Raw genomic sequence first — 23,835 nt, 5'->3', positions numbered from 1 at the left:
CAATAAAAATTAGTTTACTAACTGAATGGATGGATAGATAGGTAGATAGATAGCTTTTAGCAAGCACTGTCTTTGGAATTATTCTGACAGGCTTTGTGAGTACATGCAATGGAATCAAAGGACTAGAAAAGGAGAGAAAACTAGAACAAAGACTTTCTGAAATTGGTAAGGAGTGATCTGTGATCATAGCAGCAGCCATATTGTAACCATTGTCATCAATTAGATATATATCAGTGCTAGTTCTTGAAAAACATAGAAAAGGAGTACCATACACAGGGGATGTGGCATCAGAAGAGCTCATTCTATTCCCAGCTCTGCCATAAAAAACTGCAAGCTTAGGCAAGTCTCAATGGTAAAACAAGGATGGTGACAAGATCTGCCACACATGCATCACCAGGGTGTTACAAAGATCAAAGAATTAACATGTGTGAAAGCACTTGCTAAATGCTAAAAATACCTAATTTTCTATTTTCTCCACAATATTGCTTTTTTATTATTCTCAATCCATCTTTTCACTTCTAAATTTTCTTTCTTTAGTTGACCTATTCATGTGTTATTAAAATAGAAATGCCTAGTCCTATGTATAATCCCACCATCCTCCTTATATTTAGGCAAGTTTGTTAAGCCACAAGTAATACAAACTCTCATATAACTTTCACTGGAACAGAAAATACTACATTCAAGATAGTCCATTCCTTTTCTCAAATGTCCTAATGCTTTCTTGCAAGTACACACATTCTTTCATTGTTAATTTCTTCTTATATGATGAGTAAGATATGCATTTTTCCACCAGTGAAGACCTTGAAAATTTGCCAAGTATAATGGCATATGGTTGCACCAAATGGTCGGTCATTACAATGGATTCCAAAATATTCATGCACACACACACACACACACAAGAACAAAACCATAAGCACGTGCTTTTATCATTTCTTAAGAGTACAGGATCTTTAACTTTTGTCCAATGTATAAACAGTAAACACTCATGAGATTTTTCAAAAGACTGTATGAAACTCATATTCCTGGCATAGTTCATTTGTAGTTAAGTGGCTGTCATAGGCTTAGAATTCTGAATAACTCTAAAAAAGCTGCATCTTAGTCTAGGCTCCTTGAAATTAAATTTATCTACAATTTGTAAGGGTTTATAATTGAATCAAGTCATCAAAATGTATGACAAAGACCTCGATTATATTTGATGTTTTTTCCAATGCACAGAAAATTGTTTGTGTTTACTACATCTCTGAAATTTTGGCAGACGGAAGTGTCAAAAACTCTAAAAAAAATTAAAAGTTGTGAAATGTACACTAAGAAAAACCTACGATAAAGCCAAAAGCTGTATTTCTACACTTATTGGATGTGAGATGAATATAAAAGCAGAATGAGACTTTGCAGAACATTTTTCTTGTTATCCAAAAAATGTATTCTGTGAGGTTCCTGGATTCCTCCAGCAGGGAAAGGAACTCCAGTTATGGGTGCCTTGAGGCTTTTTCTCCACAGTCTCACTGGGTGAGATATTGTACATGATGCAATATCGAATCAAAATCTTATAACTGGGTTTTTCTGGTGAAGTAAACAAGAGACTACCCTTGACGAAAGGAAAAAAAATCAGCAAGCAGAAACCAATGTGCATGTAGGTACCCCAAATCCCAAGTGGTTACTCAACATAAAATCTGGACAGAAGAAGAATGTTCTAGCACATCTTGGAAGAAATCTGATTTGGGAAGAGGGCATATAACCCCGAAAATAAACCAGGCTTAACAAAAGTCCAAAATACAGAAATTTGTTTTTGTTTTTTTAATCCTCGCATATAACTAATCAGTGTTTTCTTATCTTTAGTAATTTTAATCGTAAGTAATCACCAAGGGAATATTCTGAAAATAGCACCATATACATTAAATGTACATGGCAGCAGTAGGCATTTTTAAAGAATTTATTTTTCTACTAAGAACAGAACTAGTGGTTTAATGAAAAGTATACTGACTTCCTAATATTCACAAGGCACTATGCTATGTACTAGAGGATTAAAAATTCATAAACATGGCCACTATCTTCAAGGATCTCATTCAGATAACGTCATTTCCTTAATTAGCTTTTGCTTTGGTTATTTTTATAGATTTTTACAGAATTTTGGATCACAAACAAACCTATGAGGTAATAATTTGATGTGGATAGAGAGTTGGAGCCTGGAGTTCTATTCCTAGCCTTCTGATCTCCACTAAGCCATTTTATCTTTCTTGGCTTCAATATCCTCATCTGCGAAATGACAGAGTTTGACCCTAGGATTTCTGAGGTCCCCTTTACCACCAAAGTCCTTTGCTTAAACTAGCATTTTCCCCAAGTCCCTACAGTTCTCCAGTTAGTTACTGTTACCAAGAAGTTATTTGATCCACAAATTCTTAATTAGCGGTGCTATGTATCAGTAATTTAATCTGGTTGTGCTTATTTATAGAAGATAAGCACATTTCAGGTCCCTAATTACTTACATTGTAACTCAGTGTGAAGTCCTCTATTTTCCAAGGTACACAAGATTGATTTGTTAGCAGTTACATTCATTCATTCATTCTTTAGGAATTCAGATTACCATGAATAATTAAAATTTAATATATGTCATAATTTGATAAATTATTTGGCCTAAAGCCTCAAGGGCATGTGCATGTGCACACTCTATTGAAATCACCTGTATCAAATCAATAGTCATATCAGATGCAACCGCAGATTGATGGCCCACTGAAGGTATTCTGTGATTGACAAAAACTTAGTAATTATGGCAGAACATAGCTTATGTGGTGGTAAAATAATGGAAGAAAAAGGACCACAACAGAAGTCCTCAGAACTTTCTCCTTAATAATATTAGTCTCTATTGGGAAAAGAAGAGGTAATACTTCACTGTCTGAATTTCTACTTAGACAGCAGTGTCCTCACCTAGGTACATTATAACCTACATTTTGCCCTGTACCAAACACAGGACAAAGTAACAGTAAGAACTGTTAACCAAAAACACCCATCTTGAGAGTTAACAATTAGGACCTCACCCACTTTGTCAGGAGGTTTGCCAATTCCCATAATACAGTCTGTACACTTGGAAACATTCCTGCAAACTCAGTTTATGATCTATTCAATCAAAGCCAGTTGGCAATCACCCAGGGAAAATGTTTCTTACAGGCCTTTACTAATGTCTATTATCTTCTATAATCATCTCTCCCGGGCCTCCCTTGTTCTATTACAGTCACGCTCTGACTTTTTCTCCTTTCCTGTAATTAGGGACCCTGATTTAACTCAATATTTTGAGGTAAACACCTGTCAAAACAAAGATCTCATGATTACAGGACATACTAATACCAAATAAGCCTCTACCCTTTTCATATAGCTTTTTATCCCCACATCCACAATTTCAATTCTGCCTTGGCATCTTCTGATTTTATAGAAGGGATGGGCAAGCGGTGAGAGGCAGTTTAGATGCAAAGCCAAGGTCAACTGAGGAACACCTTAAAACTACACTCGCTCCAGCACTGCCTAAAAAGGTATCATTGCCATGATAAAAACCAAGTTCGAGATTTCACAAAGAAATGCCCTGGGGTAGGAATCTGAACTGGGGAAAACATACTTCCCAGAGATGTGTACTTGCTGGTTCATAATGCCAAAGCTATGAGTCTTTTGGTGTCAGGAGTCAGTTTTCTTAACAAAGGAGATCTGATTTTCCTTAAAATATGTCTTCAGTGTTCTTATTTGCCTCTATGATCAGCCTGACACTTGAATTTTAGATCAGGAGAAAAAAATATATAGTTTTAGAAAATTCTCTTGTAGCTAATATTCTTGTGTGGTCTAGAAAGTATTGGAAAAGTCTCACCTTTATCTAGGGCAAAGGAAAAGAATACTTCGAAGTGATTTGGTTACAAAAGTTGCAGGGAGGCTGTTGGGAGGAAAGACTATTAACTCCACTCCACAGGACCTCCCTTCCTGGGCCCTCAGAGGGTTTCTGCATCAGGTCCTGTGTTATAGGGCAGATCCCCTAAGGCTCTCACACAAAAGGTCAATAGTTCCCACAGTTGAGTCCACAAGCAGCAAACCATTCCCTCCGCAAAGTTTGTTTTCTGTAAACCCTGGCTCTCTTTCTGTTTCCTTCCCACTCTCCTTCACTCTCCTTGACGTATCTTACGCCTTCCTCATCCAAACCTGCTCTGAGGAGAGGGCTCTGGACTTTACCCTGTTTATTTACATCAACTATTCCCTTCAGAACTTATCATTTGTGCTTTTATGTCTAATTATGAAGTAAAATGTTTAATATCTGATTAGGAAATTTCAAGAATTGGTACAGGAATTGGGACGGCAGAGTGGTCTTCTACGAGCCCATATATGTTGGTGGGCCTCTTCGTATTAAATACGAGGAAGATAAAATTTTTAAAAAACTTTAAAAACCAAACTGATGATCATTTTCCCACTTCTCAAAAATGAAGCATATCTTTCAAAATCATTATCCATTATACAGAAATGTACTTTTTCTTCTTTTCAATTTTCTTTCAAGTTTACTTGCAATGATTCTTATAACACCCTTGTGAGTCATTTAAGTATTAAAATCCCCATTTTATAGATAAGGAATTTGAGGATAGAAGGCTAAAGAGCTTTAAGACCATTACAAGAGAACAAGATAAATTTAAATCTGACAAGATGAATGAATATTTTAATGGTCTTTCAAATAACATCATAAAGTGTAATTTGAGTTAATAAACAATGAATCTGAAAACTTGTAAATAACATATTATGGAAACAGCAGCTCTGAACAGAGTTATTCATTCTAGACCCACAGAATGAATGCTTATTTTATTCTAGGCATCAGAGACAAAGAGATGAAAGCTATGGATCTTAGCTTTCTGGAGCGCTCTAACCAGGCAGGGAGAAGGATGAATAGACCATTAGGATACAGTACAATGAGTGCTATGATAGAAGCCCTTTGGTTCAGAGAAGACCTTCGAGAAAGTGGTCCCAGAATTGTGCCTTGATGGTAAAGAAGGATTTAGCTAAGAAATTGGGAGTAAAAGGGAAAATTCAGGCAGAAGGTAAAATATATATCAATGACCGAAGTTTTGAGAAAACAGGTCCCCTATGAAAAAGGTCCCCCTCAGTTGAACCCTTCATTTTTTTCCACATTGAAATGAGGAAAACACATCTGTAAAAAGCAATCACCTGGATTGTTGTTTGTTTGAACACTAAATATAGCAGGTATGTGGGAAGTAAAAATTCTTGACAAGGTAAACTAAGACAAAGGTCAACTTGCTGCACTGGCGACCTTTATGTTTGAGGGTTAAGATGGTGGTAAAGGGGAATTTAACACTTTGTAGCTCATGACCAAGTCAAGAGCCACCCCTCCCCCAGACTCCCTTCCTCAGGAAGCCACGTGAGTAGGAATGCTTCTTTCCTCCTGAGAATCTCCCAAGTTTTCTAAGGTCAACTTATTTTCTGGCTTTTAATTTTTTCCTTTGAGGCAGAGTTAAAAAAACTTAAAAACAAAATCTTCTACATAAAGCAATGTTTTGTTTCCTGATTGTTCTACCAAAAAAGATCTAAGTTGCCTTTAAAAATGTGTTTTTCTTAGAAGTGTTAAAAATTATAAATGACTCTCCTAAAACAAAGGTAGGATGGTCTAACACACAGAACTAAACCAGGAGACCAGAAGTCTGGAAGACAGTCTAATTCTAATTCTGCAAATGCCATTCTATAGATGGATGATAAATTTGGCCCTTTAAAACCATAAAATTTACCCTCTTTATGGAGATTTCTGTGAATTAATCAGAATGTGTGTAAAAACATTTTCCCTCCTTAGAATAAAGATCATGTAGATGCATGATCTGTAAGTGTGAAGTATCACAACTATTTTCTAGGTTATTTAACTTTCATTGTGGATAAAAATATATATTTTTGGCACACTGATTACAGTTCTACTGCTTATAATTGCCGTTTGATTCCACTTAGCTTACAAAATTCTCCCTGTGGAACATTTGGGTATTCATAAATGACAATGGAGCAAATAAAACCCCATGATATAGGACACAGGATCTTCATTGCTTCGTAAGCTTTATTCTAAGAAGAAAATACATATAAAGCTCTGTATTAGAAACCACAGATGGCATGGCATGATTTTACATTTGCCTGTTTCTCTCTCTTGCCCTTTCTTCCTCTCTGATAAGTATAATCTGTATCTTTTCTGGGAAAATAACGTTTCTAATATGAAGGATGTTCTCCTTAGTCACTATTAGCATATATTGCAACAACTAAAATCAACAGGTTTATCATCAGTCCAATGACATGTTCAGAATCGTTTAATATGTTGTTAGGCTTACACCTGCACTAGGAAATGGATCCTAAATGGCCAATTTCCTAGTTTATATTCATTTATATTCATTTCACTTGAAGACAATTTTATAGAACTTTCAAGGAAAAAGAAAGGAAAAAGAAGACAACAAAGAAAAGAAAAAGCTGCCAAAATGAATCCGTTCAATGTGAAGATTGAACAGAGAACATTTTTACAGCTCAGTTGGCAACTCATTGTTTGAAAGAAGATATAATGAAAATGCAGATAGCCCACCCACTTCAATAGCATTAGAAATGACTGTTGTTATAATAATAATACAGACTAGACTGATAGCTACTCAAAGAAAGAAAGTTCCTGATAGATAGCGGAGGATAATTTGTATTCTCTGGACATAGAGTATGTAGAAAACATGACAGTCTACAATACAACCCGACTTTCTACACTAATGAGTGAAGTGGCTCACTTGAAAAAACAGAGGAGAAAACAATTTGGTTTAGAAAGAATAATTTCTTGAACATTTCCAAATAAGCCAAACTCTTAACTGGTACAAAAGACATTTTTGAAATTCAAATGCAAAGCCACTGTAACATCCCAATAACTACTCCAGATCTTTATCCACAGGTTTCACTCTAGATATATTTCTAACAATATGATTTATAAAAACCCTTAATAAAAAACTCAAAGTGGAAACCAGCTGCATCACCTATCCTGAGCTTTCATCACTCCGTAGATCATTAAGGCCACAAGGTTAGAAACCAGTTGTCCTTTTTGTGGTCCTCCCGGTAGGAAACACAGAGTCAGACACATAGTTGGCACTTCATTAGTATTTGGATGGATGGGTGGATGGACACATGGATGGACGAATAGGGGCTACTGTTTAATGAGCACTGTGCTAGAACTCTTTCATATATTATTTATTTTATTCTGTATGCATTTTACAGATGATAAAACTGATGCCCCCGGAGCAGGTAATCTATTTAAGGTGACGCTGCTAGCAGACGGCAGTCAGTAACTAACACTCAGCAAAATGAGCTACAATTTCCTAAATTCTAGCACAGGAAAGAAAAATTCTTGCTTCTCTTGTGCTAATTATGTGCAATCTCAAATGAGACAGTTGGTTAGGGAACAAAAAGAGGTGCTTAAAAATTATCTTCTCAGAAGCAATTAAAAAAAAAAAATTCCCAGTGCAGGAGTCACATCTTTTAGAATACAAACCATAAAGCACTCTTCCCTAAACATAAAAACCGGCAAATTAATATACATGGATCCACTGCAAACACACCTACAGACTCCCACAACTTCAAAGGATCAAATCAGCAACATTCTTTACACATTTAGACCCACCAAGGAGGAAAGATTTTTGTTCAGAAATTTTTAAAACATATCATGCTAAATCACGCCGTTGAGTAAGTACACATTCAGGCCAGTTTCCTCCATGTACCGTCCACATACACAGTGTAAAACAAGAGCTGATTTTATTGTGACAGTCTGGGAACACTGTAAAATCTGAAGTACCTTTGGAATTGGAGAAACCAATCATACCAAGTTCAGTGTAAAGTTTGTGGCAGGTATATTTTAATTGTATGCTAATACTATGAAAATGTGCCCTTCATTTGGTAACTTTCAGAGCCATAGTAGTGAGTTCATTGTAACCCCATATTTTACAGCTGTGCTTAATAAGTTGGTTTGCTATCAATGACCAAATCGTGAGCTGGGACTAATGTCATAACTATCATGGAATCTTACCAATTGGGTCATCTAGTCAATGGCTTACATTAAATTTATCTAGGGTTCTACACAAACTATTCAAGCCTGGGCTCAACCCAGACAAACTGTATCCTAATCTCTGAAAGTGGGGTTGTGTGGTGACATGATTGCAAAGTCCCCAGATGATTCCGTCAGAGTCGTGGGCATTGCTCTGGTCCAGCCCCTCTTATGTAACAAATGTAGAAGCTGAGCCACATAGTAATGAAGTAACTTGACCCAAACCTTACAGCTCTTTGGCTATGGATGTATGACTTGAGTCCAGGTTTTCTAACAGTGTCACTGCTCCTTCCAGTAAGGCTTGAAATCCTTTGACTGGCTTAGGGGTACCCATAAGACATTCTGACTCATGCTACATCCGTGTCAGAAATATTAGATGATATTAGATCTTTAGATATTAGATATTAGAAATATTAGATTAACATATCTCTGAAAATCTAATCATGCTGTTAGCTGCCAGCAAGCACAAATGGTTCTTCTAAAGACAGGAGACCTAATGTCAAACCAATGGTTGAAGTTGGTAATTGAAGTGTGAGCAGTGTCTGAGTAATGAGTCTGACACTCAATACATACTTACTGATCTGAAATAAATGTGCTAATTGTTTTTCTCTGTTCTAGCATTAGCCTTACTTGTTCCTATCACATATCTTCCCCTCAACAGACATACACATACATTTCATTATCCAAAGGTTCTCATTTCTCCCACAATTCTCCTGAGAGTTTCCCAAGCCATTATAGCATCATACCAGAAAAGCTTCATGCTCCCATGCTGCTGAGAGAAAATGAAAAATAATAATGTCTTATTGTCTAAAAAGAAGAGGAGGGAATAGAACTTAGTAAAAAGAGCACTGGGGCTTCTACTTCCGCATGTAGGGAGCTTGACGGGTGTCACTCTGTCTTAACAAGTAAAAAGCTGAACAGACTGAAAAAATCAACAACTCTCCTTGGATCCATAAAAGAGGGGAGGGCACAGGACAAACCTCAGCCCCTAAGATTAGAGAGACAGACAGGTGAATATAGGGAGTCACAGTTTACCAGGGCAGAGACTGACCAGCAGAAACTGCTGTAGGATCCAGCGCCAGCGCTGGGGTAGGAAAACCTCAACTGTAATTGACAAATTGCTGGAGGCTCAGTGCCGACAACCCTGAGAGTTAAAAACTCCAGGGGAAGCCAGAAACAGGGGAAACCCCACAGTATTGTGAGCTTTACCCTCAGGAGCTCAACCAGATTCCCATGGTAAACAGGGAGAAAAATCCCCTGGGGCTTCCAGCAGAGGGAGGGGAAAAGGCACTCTGCTCTTCTCACAAGGCTTATCCTTAGGGAAACTAGTTAACCTGAGCCTGACCTGCTGGGGTATTATCAGAGCCTAACTGACCTGGGGAACCGAAATACTCAACTCCAGCCCACTCTAGCCATCCTGTTCCACCTTAGGGGGAGAAAAAAAACAGAGAAACACTTGTGAAGTTCACCGTCCAGAAGTATAGGCTCATTAAAAAGACTGAGTATAGGCTCATTAAAAAGACCGAGACCTAATTACAGGACCATAGAAGCCTCCCGTTCCTTCACATCTCATCACAACTGTAGTCCTTTACATTACTAAGAAAGAACCAAAACCAAATGCTAGAAACAGAAAACACTGTAACAGAAACGAAGAATGCCTCTTATGGGCTTATTAGTAGACTGGGATATGGCTGAGAAAAGAATCTCTGAGCTTGAGATCATCTCAACAGTAACTGCCAGACTGAAAAACAAAGAGAAAAAAGACATGAAAAAACAGAAGAGAATATTGAAGATCTGTGGGACAACTCCAAAAGGTGTAATGTGCATGTAATGGGCATACCAAGAAGAAGAAGAGAGGAAAGAAAAGAAGAAATATTTGAAACAATGACGGCAATCTGCCCAAATTAATGTCAGACACCAAACCCAAGATCCAGAAAGAACAATGAGCAGGGTAAATGCCAAAAAAACTCACTACACTTAGGCTTCTCATTTTGAAACTACAGAAAAATCAAAAATAAAGAAAAAGTCCCAAAAGAAGCCAGAGGAAAAAGCACCTTATCTATAGAGGAAAAGATAGAATTACTTCTGACTTCTCTTCAGAAACTACATAAGCAAGAAGAGAGTGAAATGAAATATTGAAAGTGTTGAGAGAAAAAACCCACCAACCTAGAATTCTCTACTGGAACATATTTACATGCTGTAGAAAAGGAGCCAGTGGAGACAATGAAGGTGGAAATATAGGAGTCAAGAGCCAGCTGATGGAAAATCCAAGAATAAAGATAAGTCGTGAATATGAGGAATCTCGGATACAAATGCAGGTATGTTTTGTGGATGAGTTGGCAGATGCAGGAGTGGACTGAAGAGTTAGTAGAATATGTCATTCTCTTCCTTTTTTGGGAAGGATGAGGTATGAGAGGAGTAGGATACTTAGGAAGAATGGTGGAGCTTTAGAAAAGTCATTGGCTATAGCAATTGAAATGTGGTTGGAGATATATGGTCAATCTAGGCGCATTCTGTAACAAGATGACAGATAAAAAAACAGTTTTAAGCAAACAAAATAGCTATCATTTACATATGTGCACAATGGATTATTACCCAACAGTCCTTCTCTGCTCTCTCTTTACCTCAACCAAACTCATGTGCTAGTCTTTCTGTTAATCCTGCCCCCGTTTCCCCTCAACGCACAACAGATTTTTAACAAACTCTTTAACTTTGCTTGGAAATATTTCTAACATACACATGAAAACAGAATAATTTATTAACAGCAATGTTCTACCATCCAGCTTTACCAAATTTTAACACTATAGCATATTTACCACAGTAAACAAAATCCCTGAATAGAGGCTTACTGGACAAGCAAGATTTCATCACCAGCAGACATCAACATGCTGGCTTACTTTTCACATTTCATATAGTTCATGAATTATGCCCAGAGCACCCCCAAGAACTTCAGGTAATACTGTGGGTAGGCACAAATCAAATATGGCCAGAAATGGCACTGGTAAGCTAATTAGGTATTCTCCTGAACTGAACTGTTAATATATTAAAACCATGCAAATTAGTTCTTACCCATAGGTCCTAAGTTTGGAAAAAATGCTCTGGCAAAGTATGAACTTTTAATAAAAATGGTAATTATAATTCACAGTGCTAATACTATTTTTCTTTAGTGTTCTAACACTCATTGCTACTTTGGCGTTGGTAAATATGAGGACGGTTAATAAAAAATATTTTTTCCCCACATCATGTAAAATTTCTGAAGCTGAAAGTATGCAATCAGTTTCTAAAGACAAGAGCTTTATTCTTTAAGTGGTAATAAATCACCCATTAAGTCTAAAATCTGTAATTTGGATAGTACCTGCCAAAACAGACTGTGTGCATCTCCTCTTAGCAGTTCAACTGTATCGCCTGCCTGGATGTGTAATGGGGGTCCTTCATGAAGAGCTGGGGGTGGTGTTCCAGTATAGTTCTTAATGACCTGCATCTTTGGTAAACCTGAAAATAAGCAACACAACTTTTAGAATTGAGAAAATGATGTGTGAAGTCTAAATGTACTTTCAAGAAAAAAAAAAAAAGCCATTATTAACATTAAAAAGTTTTAATAGAACCAAGTCCAAGTAAATATTAGAAGTAACTACAATGGAATCCTTTTCAATTTTCTCATTATTTGAGATGGTAACGGAATAAGACAGATATTTATCCCCTGATCCCTTACATACTTTTCCTCTCCCTCATCATCAATCTCTTTTTAGTTGAAAAAATATTTCTCTTTCAGCTGATGCCAGCTTCATAAAAAACACATCACGTACGGTTTAATGGAAAAGAATCAATTTTTTCATCAACTCTATCCTTTCTGCCTATTACTTTCCTCTCGGGCATTGGCTGATTTCATCACTAAGGAGGCTCACCCTTTCTGTGTATGTATCACATTGCCCAGTATAAGGCTCATATCTTAAGGTTATCTTTGTAATTCAAAAGCAAAAAGGTGATGGATGTGCCACTGCAATACTTAAGACATTTATATGGAGAAATTCTTCAGGCTGAAATTTAGGCTTGCAAAACAGACCCAATAAAGGGAACATGTCTAAGCCAATAGCATCAACAATACTTGACATACAGATTCATCCCATTTCTTTGTATTTCTTGGAATGTGCAATGAAGGCCTCAGTTCAATATTTCATTTATGAGAACAGCAGCTTCAATTGTACACAGGCCTAATTGCACCAATACTAGTCACAAATGGACAACCTCAGTCACCTTTTCATTTAGAGGTGAAACTGTTCCCTCCTAGGAGAGAGATCGCCCATAAACATGCTATTTGTTGCACATGGGACTTAAGTCATTGCTTACTACACTTCACAATTTTTTATTCTAATGATTGACCATGGTAAAGCTGTAACTAGCTGGAAATGCTGCACTAAATAGAGAAGGATGAATGACTGTCATTCAATTCTACATGTCCAAGTTACCTAGAAAAGACCTCAATATCTACAGAAAATGCTTCAGCAAACAGTTTAATAAAGTCCTCAAAATCCTTTTTCAATAACCACCCCAGAGGGGAGAAAACAAGTGTGACTATAAATTAAACAACTGAAAAGTTTTAATCACCACCTTTTAAATGAATCCAGTCAATCAGAAGACAGAAGGGCTGAAAAACACTGAGCCCTTCACCCTAATTTAGCTGCTCTAACTGCTGAGGCATGTTAAGAGTTGCTACATCTCCCCTTGGCTTAAGTTCTTGTGCCACAGAACCCCTGGAGGGATGACTTTCATCCTGCATCTTTCATGGAGCGTTTCCCTACCAGATGTTATAAAGTGGCGCCCTTACACAAACAGCAGACTTTACTGTCTTTCCCAAAAACAACACTACACAAGAGAACTCTTCTTAGTAAAGTGTTTATCAGACTTGCTCTCAACACACTATAAATGCCTTGAGTATTGTTGTTGGCAGTGCCCTCAAGTCAATTCCAACTCCCAATGACCCAGTGGACAGCAGAGCGGAACCCAGTGGTTCTTTTTGCAGCATCTTCTCACCCTCCAGCGCTGTATCAGACAATGCTCTACTGCTATTCACAGGGTTTTCATGGCCAATTGTTTTAGGAAGTGGTGGCCAGGTCCTTCTTCCTAGTCTATCTCAGTTTGGAAGCTCCGCTGCAACCTGTCCACTCTGGGTGAAATACTGGTGGCACACTTTTCAGCATCACAGCAACACGCAGCCGCCACAATATGACAACCAACAGATGGGTGGTGTGGTTCCCTGACTAGGAAACAAACCTGGGCTTAGGCGGTGAGAGCACTGAATCTCAACCACTAGACCACAGGGCTGGCTGCCCCGAGTACAGAAAGAGCTTATTTTACACTTTCTATTAAGTTGCTGTTGTTAATTTAAAATGAAACCTAAATACCCCATGCACACAACAACTGATTTAGAAGTTCATATATGAAAGAGGATGCAGTCTCAAGTAGAAGTTTTAACAGAGTCTGGTTCGCATGACAGTTATTCCATGTTTGGGGGCCAGCGTTATAGTTAGCCTTAGTTTTACTGAGCATTTCCAGAGCAAGAAAAGCGTTTCATTCAGCAGGCTCCCTTGATAATTTTGTTTTTATGTCAATTTTTACATACAGGCTGAAGGCAAGAAAGAAGAGTTTTTAAACCTGCAATAGCTGACGTGGCCTTGAATACTGGTGCCAGTTGAGAGCTCAGAAAGGTCCTGGCCTTCTCTGCAGCTGTCTCTGTGGCCAGGACCCACAAGGACAAAAAGAAGCAGTGCCAGGTGACAAACGGTGGAAATGGCAGTTCTCTTATTGCTGACATCCCCAAGCCAGTTGTTCTCAAGAAGAAATGAATGAAAATGCACAGAATATATAGAGAAAAAAATTAAGTTTGATGACATTTCACCAAGCAAATATAGATTAGGGATTAAAATATAGAAAGCCCAGGCTACATAAAGAAGCTGTGGAATGCCAGGGACAGAGCAATGCTGCCTGATTGATCTTTTTTGATGGACTAGAATGTCCACGACACATGGCCTAGTAAAATTGTAATATTTAAAATTAAAAATAGCACATATACGAATATACTCTGGTAAAGAACTGAGACCTAAGTAGTCTTAGGACTTATTTATGACTAAGTAGTCTTTGGAATGATGGATTGGTTTTTATAGTCTTGCTTATTCCTGATTTTTTCATTTACTCTATTTTTTCTGCTATTACTTTCTTCTTGGTTACGAGCTTCCTTTGGGAAGTTAATCCAGTAGCACACTAGCATAGGGTATTTTGCTGACCTCATTCCGAAAACAAAAATTGTGTGACCTTTGCCAAGAATTTTGCTTGAGCCCAGGTAACACCCAAAAGGACGAAGCTACTAGCCTGAATTCAGCCATAAATGACTTGCAAAATACAGTACTTATTTGAATCATATGTTTTTCTTGTGGGATGAGTTATGAGTTTATGATACAATGGAATTTATATTTTTTGGTGATTTATTAGGATAATCTTTGCTATTTCTTTCTGATTGGTCAGTATTTCCCATTTCAGGATGATCTGTCATCAGGGTTATAAGGCTACAGAAATCAAAGAACAAAAGGAATGAAGCAAAGGCACAGCGACACGATGAATTCTGACCCTCTGCCCCTTGCCTCTGATGCATGCGTGTAGTAGGAGTTCTACAGTACTGGTGGGATGAACGGTTGCTTTCCAAAACACCCCTTTATATTCCTTCCCTTGTTTAAAAAAATGCACAGTAACATTGCTAAGAAGGTGAACACAATCACATTAACTGATAGATAAAAATGCAATTAAAATAAGAAGAGATGGAGTGGGTTAAACTTCATGTCAGCACTCAGCCATCAATATAATTGTTAACACAATCTACTGCCACAGCAGGCATCACACCTCATAAATGAGATCAAGAAGAGAGACGAAATTAGATTTACAGATGCTCATATTTCGAATAGCCATTTCGTGTTGATTTAGTGTAGGTTTCATTCTCCCCTTATAAAATATCCCTGACAGGTTTTAACCTCTGTTTAAAAACATCCAAGATAGAACATTCACTACACATCTCTATGACCATTCAGTCATTGTTGTATAGAGTTTATTAACAAGCTCTAACTGAAACTTCCTCAGAAGTGTCTCTCTGTGTAACTTCTTTCCACTGACCTACCTCCTTCCATCTGGAATTATGTTGAAGATGACAAATCTCCTTCTTATAGATTAACCTCTCAAAATTTGTTCAAGCTTAAAATCCCTAGTTCCTTAAAAAAAAAACAAAACAACTCTATTCATATGGTCCTTTGGTTATCCATACATCAAGGGATTCTGAGATGTAAAACAGTATAAAAGCACAAAAGTAGAACAGTAGTTTCCCTCATTGACACTGACCAATCAGAAATAAGTAGCCAAAAGTTTTTCTAAAAATTGATTTAAAAAATATAAATTCCATTATATTATAAATTCACAACTCATCCCAGAAAGCTGCTTCTTTCTTCTTGAGTAAATACATAGACTCGATAGTTTGTTTAGTTTCTTTCTGCCCCAGAACTGCATTTACAATGGATATGCTGGTACAGTTGCAGGGCTGCTCATCAAAATCTGAAAATTTATACTGCATATACCTTCAGATATTAAATGCAAAATCATCATGTGTAATTTCAACATGTATAGTTCAGCAATCTGGGAAGATCCCAAAACTTTATATAATCAATTATCTTTATCTAAGGGAATATAATTAAAATGACTAAGACAAAATTAGATCTCCTGCCAAATGATTAGTTATTTTAGCTTGTTTCATTCCCTACAACAAATGCTTTGCTATACAGCTCACTATATCCTTAATATATAACTTATGGACAGTTTTGCCCTTTAATTTTTGTTCACATCAGTAAATATGCCTAGTCTTAAATCAGATAAGGTCCACAAGTCATCCTTATGCACGACGAATTAACCAACAGACGAATCAGCAATACTAAAATGACAGTTATACTCTAGTAATAGTCACGGGGTGCTGGTTAATTAAACTGAAGCCAATGTAATTATGTGGAACGCTACAGTCTTCCAAAACAATACAGAAGTGTTTTTAAAAAAGGAGATCTGAAGCAAAATTTCCTTCCAAATCTGAATTCAATGCCACTTAGAGTGACACATGTCAAAAAATAAAAAACTGTATTTTACAAAAAGTTAATTCTGGGTAGGATCCTATTAGAAAGAGTCCCAGATATAAACTATTTCACTGATAATTTTCAAATAAACCTCAAATTTCAATGAACTTAGCCTACTGTACCAGTATCAACCGCTGTGGCTTCTAAGAAGAATGACTGCCACAATATAAATTAATATCTACTCATGATGCTGATATCACTGCCCTAATGCAATGGATTTCCCTGGGGCAATAACTTAGAGAAGAGTGCTGTGTACTAGATAAATGGATTGTCAGTCATGTGCTGGCCTTTCACCTCTGAAGCCTAATTTAAAATCTAAACACAGTCACATTAAGAAATAATTAGTTTTACAAGATGTCAGAAGATGTAGTTGGTTTATCCTGGGAAACTGATCACAAGCGTAACATATTCATTCATTCCTTAAACGTCCTCAGCACTCCACAAGTGCAGAGCGTGAAAGTTTCACAACAGAGCAAGGACATGCTTCCTGCCCTCAGAGAGTCAATAATCCACTGAATAGACACACGTGTGAACTGAAAGACAACAATACAATTGGGCATGGGCTCTTATCCAGTAGGAACTTTAAAAAATATTCCTATCAATAAAAATTTCAGTAAATTTTGTTTTGGTAAGTCTTGAGTAGGATCCTGGAATATGTGTTTTATTTTTTCTGTAAATTTCCTCGGTGTGGTTTCCAAATCCTAACCAGGTTTGGGAGTCATTTTCTTGTGGGTTCATGAGCAAAGTACTATGCCTAATATCTACCATGACTAAACTTGTTTTTGAGAAAACTACAGGGAAATAAGTACTATCTGCCATCTGATCATCTAAATCCTCTTTAAATTAACATCTTGGATCTTCCTGATACAAGTTCACAATCTAAACATCAGGTCTGATGACTAGGCTGGGTAGACTGAGCAGAAAGCAAGTTAAGAGGCCGGGGATGCTGGATACGGGGCTTCCCCTGTCCACCACACTGTATAGGGCTCTTTCCCACTAAGCAAGGAGCTCTCATTCACTTGTTGGTCTTCACAGCAGAGCAAAAGGAGCCTCGGAATGGAAACCATCTGTTATGACAGAAGCAGACAGTTTGGTGGAAAACAAACTGGTCTAAAGAACTAATTGTTCACAAACGGAACACTCCTCATCAACGATTTCAAAAATTTTCACCCAGAGAAGGTACTTTACTTTTATAAACAGTGCTGAATTAAATGAACGAAATAGCACCGTCATTGCTCATATATAAACAAGGATCGAACAGAGATACCTTCCTCCAACTTTATAAGCACTGACTAGTCACTCTTTGGCACTGCCTGATAGAGTATTAATAAATCAAGGGTGAAAGATATAGTAAAGCCTTTTGGAAGGTTTTTTTCCTTTTATTAAAAAGATTTTATAGACTACCAAATATAAGAGAACTATAAAATTTCATATGCTACTTTAAAATCCGTGCAAATTTAACATTCTACCAAATATTTACATTTTAGTGAAAAAAAAAGATGTTTCCCTAAAATCTTTAAATATGATCAAAACTCTGAGATGAAGTGCCGTGTATTTGCCAGCCTCCTAGTAAATGACCACTCCTAGGGACGGCAGGAGTCCAGTTTGAGGAGTACAGCCTGAGCTATGTCAACATCTTCTTTCAAGATAGAAAAAGGAGACAACAATATAATTTTAAAGTAAGAGCATTATCCCCTAGCCCAATCACCTCATTTTCTACATTGTAAAACTAAGAACCGAAGTAGTAAATAAACTGTCTAAGATCAAACAGCTAGTTAGAAGCAGAAATGGAACTAAAACCCTGATTTACCAACCTTCTAGCTCAGTCTTCATTCTCTGAAACCTAGAGGGAAGGAGGTTGTGGCAGAGAAAAGCTCTTCCGATACCAACTGATGTATGTTCGGGAATCATCTGAATCCCTGCTGGGTGTTCAGTGTTATCTTGGGGAGCAGGAAGAGAGGAGATAGAATTCTCCTTCGAGGGGTGAAAGAATGAGAGCTCCCCAAGATTACGTGAATTCTAGAAGGAAAGTAAAAACTCTCCCTGGTATCTTCTAACGACAGAGCCTCAAAGCTCAACTGGAAAAAAAAATACATTGTACTTGACAATCTCTGGAACTCTCAGTGCTTGACACATCCACACGCAGTTTTGAGGATCTGTGGACAAGTGGCCACATGCAACTCTTTCTACAGAAAGTTATAATCACTTAAATCACATCATTCTGCTATTCTGATCAGACCCAAGGATCAGGAATGGCAGGTAAGCCAAAGATTGCAATAAACAGGCTGAACATGTGAGACACCAGAGGGTGAGGCGGAAGCTTGAAGGGAGACTGTCAAAAAGGCAGTCCTCATTGGAGGATGAGAAAGACATGATCCAATTTGCTCTTACAGAACATGAAAGCAGGAGGCGGATATCTAAGCCAGCAGGGAACAATGGATTCTGTCTTCTGAGAAGAAAAGATGACTGAGATCACTAGTTTGCAGAACTGTTAGTCCTGAAAGATTCCCATAAAGCCTTGTACTCTTCCCCTCCATGGAAAACACTGAGATCCAGAGTGATGACTGAGAAGATTTCCTGGGCTGCTTCTTACCCTCCTAGGAGAATGCCCATTCTCCAGAGCATATGAGCTCTTTTCTTTCTTTGCAACCAAAACAAGCCTTTAACAATCCAGTCCTAAAGGATATTGAAGGGATAGGATCGAGTGAAAGCAAAAACAATTAAGGGCATTTGGCAGTAACCTAGTTTTCATTCTTTGTTCTATGAGTTCATTCATTTATTCAGCAGATATTTACAGATCATTCTTGTGCAGCCGTAAATAAGACTGACATGTCCCTCCCTCATAAAGCTCCTATTTTAGTGCAGAAGACGAATACAAAAACAAATGGAAAAATGTGATAATATCAGATATAAGTCTCATAAAGAAGAATTTATTATTTATTTATTTATTTGAGGAAGACTCGCCCTGAGCTAACATCCATGCCCATCTTCCTCTACTTTCTATGTAGGACACCTACCACAGCATGGCTTGCCAAGCAATGCCATGTCCGCACCCAGGATCTGAACCGGCGAACCCCAAGCCGCCGAAGCGGAACGTGCGAACTTAACTGTTGCAACACCGGGCCCCCCAAGAAGAATTTAGAGAAAGGTACTGGACTAGAGCGTGACCAGGGTATGTGTTGGGGTGGGGCAGGGGGACGGAGGCGAGATTTCTTTAGAGAAGGTGATCAGGTCAAGTTTAAGACCTGAGGAGAAGGCAGTATCATGGAGGGAAAAATTTAACAGGCAAGCTGAACAACAAACATGAAGACTCTGAGACAGGAACAATTCTGAAGTACTTGAGGAACAGAAAAACAGGCAGTGACATTGCATAAAAGCAAATGATGAAATTTAAAATTAATAGTACACAGTCTTGAGGATCTGGTCCTTTCATCACTCCTTACCTACACACGTTCAGTTGAAGTATTTGAAATTTATTGAACAGGTCAATTTCTCATTAACATGCTGCACCTTCTTCCTGGCATACACTTGCTGTCGTCTTCACAGCCAGCTCACCTACCACCCAAGGGGGAAAAACATCTGACTTACTCCTCTCATTCCTTAAAACTCAAATACCATTTCTGCTAAGAAAGCTAACATTCTCTTACGTGTGGGTTAAGTGCCTTAAACACACTGCCCTAGATGCCCATGCTTACTGCTTCAATACCACTTATTGTACCCAAATTATTTACTTAACTAGTATAAAATATGGGTACTAGAACATAAGCATCTTTCTATGTAGAGTCTTTGTAGAGTTTACATATACTAGACTATGACCACCTTGGTGACAAAGATTGTGTTCTTTATCTCAACAAATTCTTTTTTTTTTTTTTTGAGGAAGATTAGCCCTGAGCTAACTACTGCCAGTCCTCCTCTTTTTTGCTGAGGAAGCCTGGCCCTGAGCTAACATCCGTGCCCATCTTCCTCTACTTTCTATGTGGGACGCCTACCACAGCATGGTGTGCCAAGCGGTGCCATGTCCACATCCAGGATCTGAACTGGCGAACCCTGGGCCACTGAGAAGCGGAAGGTGCAAACTTAACCACTGCGCCACCGGGCCAGCCCTCAACAAATTCTTTTGGAAGAAGGAAAAGGTAGCTATCTTTCTCTCCCAAAAGCCACCCTTCCAAACACAAACACACAAGTTGGACTATACCTCCAAAATAGCTCTCTAATCAACCCTTTCTTCCCATCTTTATTTCTACCAATTTAAGATTTACTTTTCAAATTGGCCTTTCCTTATCCACTCTTATAATGCTTGACTGTTCTGCACATAGCCACCTGAATGACTTTTTAAAAATATAAATTATATAATAGCACTCTCCTATTTAAAACCCTTCCTACTGCACTTAGAATTAAATCTGGACTCCTGGCCATAGTCTACAAGACTATACTATTGTGGGCCCCTGAGAACTCTCCAACCTCCTCTCGTTCCAATCTCACACCTGCTCACTGTTTTTCATCACATCACAGGGTGCTTAAACACCCTGAGCAAGTGGATCCAGCCAAGATAGTCTATATTATGAACCCTAACTTGTAATTCACATCGTTATTTACTTTTTTGTGAGGAAGATTAGCCCTGAGCTAACATCTGCAGCCAATCCTCCTCATTTCTGCTGAGGAAGAATGGCCCTGAGCTAACATCCGTGCCCATCTTCCTCTACTTTCTATGTGGGAGGCCCACCACAGCATGGCGTGCCAAGCAGTGCCATGTCTGCACCTGGGATCCCAACAGGTGAACCCCGGGCCGCTGAAACTGAACATGCACACTTAACCGCTGCACCACTGGGCCAGCCTCTGTTTACTTCTTATCTGTCTGCTCTCCCTTCTTTTTTTGTATATTTGTACTGCCTAAGGCTGTATGATAAACATTTATTACTTTCATAATGAAGTTTAGCTTTTAATAATAAAAATATTGTTTTTATTGAACAAACTACACTTCATCATTACTTTTGACTTGCTTTTAAACTGTTTATATTTATTTGTGCTTTTACCTATAACTATCAGTATGCTACATGTAACTGAAATTTTGCAGAAAATAAAATTAATTTTAATGTGCGAAACTGCTAATACATTTCTTAAAGGTCCTTAATAATGACTCTTTTAATAATTTATACTCATCCCAAATACCCTTTAAATTAGGTGACTTGCATCATTTAGAGGAAAAAATACTTTTTTATTCTAATGCTTAATCAGAATAAAAATAATACAAGTCCTAACATAGAAAGTAGCATATACTTTCTAAAACAATGTGCTCTAGTCTCATCCTTCCACTCCCCCTTGCTCATCTCTATTTTCCTCTTTTCTCTTGACCTCCCTCCTTCCTGTGATACACTTTCTTGAGTAGCAGAGAGCATATTCAGTTGCATTCCCTAAAGACTCCGATGTGTGCAGACATGGTTTATTGATTTACAAGTTAAAATGAAGAGAATATGCAATTGATATTCCTGACCGGCAAAATTTCAGAGAAAGCAAATGACTCTGAACCATCATTTTGATGTGCTGCTTTTCTGTAAGAGGCCAGGGAGCTCTTAGGTCAGAGACCAACAATCAACATATCTACTTTAATGCACATAAATTAAACAATCTCTCTATCCTTATGAACATTCTTCTGTAATAAACTTCTGAAACAGGAAAAAGGAAAAGTAGAAGAGTCATCTCTTTATAAAATGACACTACACTGAAATTATTAACTTGGAAGAACTTCCAATCTGCTTAGTCTTTATAAACTTTTATGAGCCCACTTTCAAACTCTGAGGATCCATAGCCATCACAGTATCTGCAGGTAACTCAGCTTTAGTCTCTACCCTGTTGTTTACCTTGATTTTTTTTCTTCCTTAACCTCTTCCTGAAATGAAAAAAGCAATTCAAGTCAGAGAGAACCATTTAGTTACAATCTTATGGATTCAGATGTGAGCAGATTGAGTACATAGACAAACTTAGCAGTTTGAAAACAAGTGAAGGTATAACTCTTACTCAAGACCAGCAATGTTTCATAGGAGGAGGCTGGCTATATATCTTCACTTTATTATGGCAAATTTTTGTGTACATTCCCTTTCACTGGGGCCAAAGATCAACAACCAATATATCTACATAAGGACATACACAAATCAAAAACATTCTTCCCTTCTCATGAACATTCCTTCTTAACACTTTCTATAATTAGAAGAGGGAAAGATGACAGAAACCACACTGAGTTTTGTATTCTTTTGAAATAATACTGTTCTGGCAATGGAAACACTGTACATAGCACAGAATAGTGATTCTCTCAAAGAACGTTCTTAGGATAATTTAGTCAAACATTTTCATTTACATATGAAGCAAATCAAGTACAGTTGCATACAGCTAGCTCAAAGCACAAAATGGTGTTCTTCCAATACCACTCTGTCTCCCAGTGAGGGTGGACTCCTAGGTTGACTGGGAAAAACAAGGGAAGATCATGGAAAGGTCATACATGATTGTTTCAAATTTTAATACTTAATAAATAAATCACTGCCTTTCCCCAAAGAAGCTGGAAAAGAATCAGATTCAAAATATTCCAGTGGAGAGAGATCTCGTCAAGACGGCAGTGTGAGCAGACGTTGAACTCACCTCCTCCCACGAACAACTGAAAACTGGATAAAAACAACCCCCACAACAAGGGACAGTCCTGACGAAGGCAGAGGAGGCAGAAATTCCTGCTGGAGAGGAAAAAAGCCACCTTTGAGAGCAGGGGAGCTTCTCAGCTGGCCAGGCGGGAGCCACCCTAAGGTATGCAGCCCTCCCTGGAGGAGTGAGGTCCTGAGCGGGGGTGATACTGCTATAAGCATCCTTCAGACTCAGCCCAACTGAGACGAGGGTCTTACTGTCTGGCTTTGCTGGCTGTTAACTGCAGTGAGCATACACCCAGAAAAGCTATAGGCCGAAAGCGGAAAAGACCAAGGTCATAAAGGGCCCATGCACAAACTCACTCATTGCAGCAACCTAAAATCACCAGAGAGAAGGCTGACAGTCCTTCGGTGAAACGAGACTCACCTGGTGGGCTCTGGGGGCATCTTGGTGAGAGGAGGGACCTCTCCAGAGACTGAGACATTGGTGGGGGCCGTTGTTCTGAGCTGGTCCAGGTGGGCTGACATGGACTCTGGTGGGTGCCATTGAGATTCATCCCTTAGCCTGTTAGCCCAGAGGTCTCCCAGGCTCACTAGAGCACAGATTTAATCCAGTTCAGCCAGGGCAGGCAACCCGCCCTAGGGACTGGCCCCACCTAACAGCAAGCCCTCAGGCTACTTTTCAGCCTGCACTGACTGGGTGCCTTGATCCTCTACAGGCAGGCAAAGGTGTCTGCTTCTGTAGGGCAGGGCCTGTGTGAGGATCAGGTGAACTGTGAGGGGCACTGGTGGAGAGGTGGGGGCCTCTGCAGTGCGGTGTCAGGGTACAATCCAGGGGGTTAAGAAGTGTGCATGGACCAGGACTGTGTTGACATGTATGTGGTCCTGTGGGGGGTAAGGCTAATAAGCACAGAAGACCTGTGCTTCACAAATAGCCATAAAAAGGATCAGCCCCACCTTCCAAAGCCTGAAACAACTACGT

At 38.5% G+C, this 23,835-nt stretch overlaps 1 protein-coding gene across 4 annotated transcripts in view; it reads right to left on the bottom strand.

Annotated features, from left to right (window-relative positions):
* Nucleotides 1-23,835, bottom strand: part of VAV3 (vav guanine nucleotide exchange factor 3) — a 352,547-nt gene that overhangs the window by 44,762 nt on the left and 283,950 nt on the right. For all 4 annotated transcript variants that reach the window (XM_070608037.1, XM_008518842.2, XM_070608038.1 and 1 more), the window contains one exon: nucleotides 11,427-11,563. In XM_070608037.1, coding sequence (XP_070464138.1) covers nucleotides 11,427-11,563 — 137 coding nt within the window. The remainder of the gene's footprint in view (nucleotides 1-11,426; nucleotides 11,564-23,835) is intronic.

The sequence above is a fragment of the Equus przewalskii genome, unplaced genomic scaffold, assembly GCF_037783145.1.
Source record: "Equus przewalskii isolate Varuska unplaced genomic scaffold, EquPr2 ChrUn-13, whole genome shotgun sequence".
In the NCBI taxonomy this organism is placed as follows: Eukaryota; Metazoa; Chordata; class Mammalia; order Perissodactyla; family Equidae; genus Equus; species Equus przewalskii.
The sequence above is the reverse complement of the archived record's forward strand: the minus strand, read 5'-3'. Positions and strand labels throughout refer to the sequence as shown.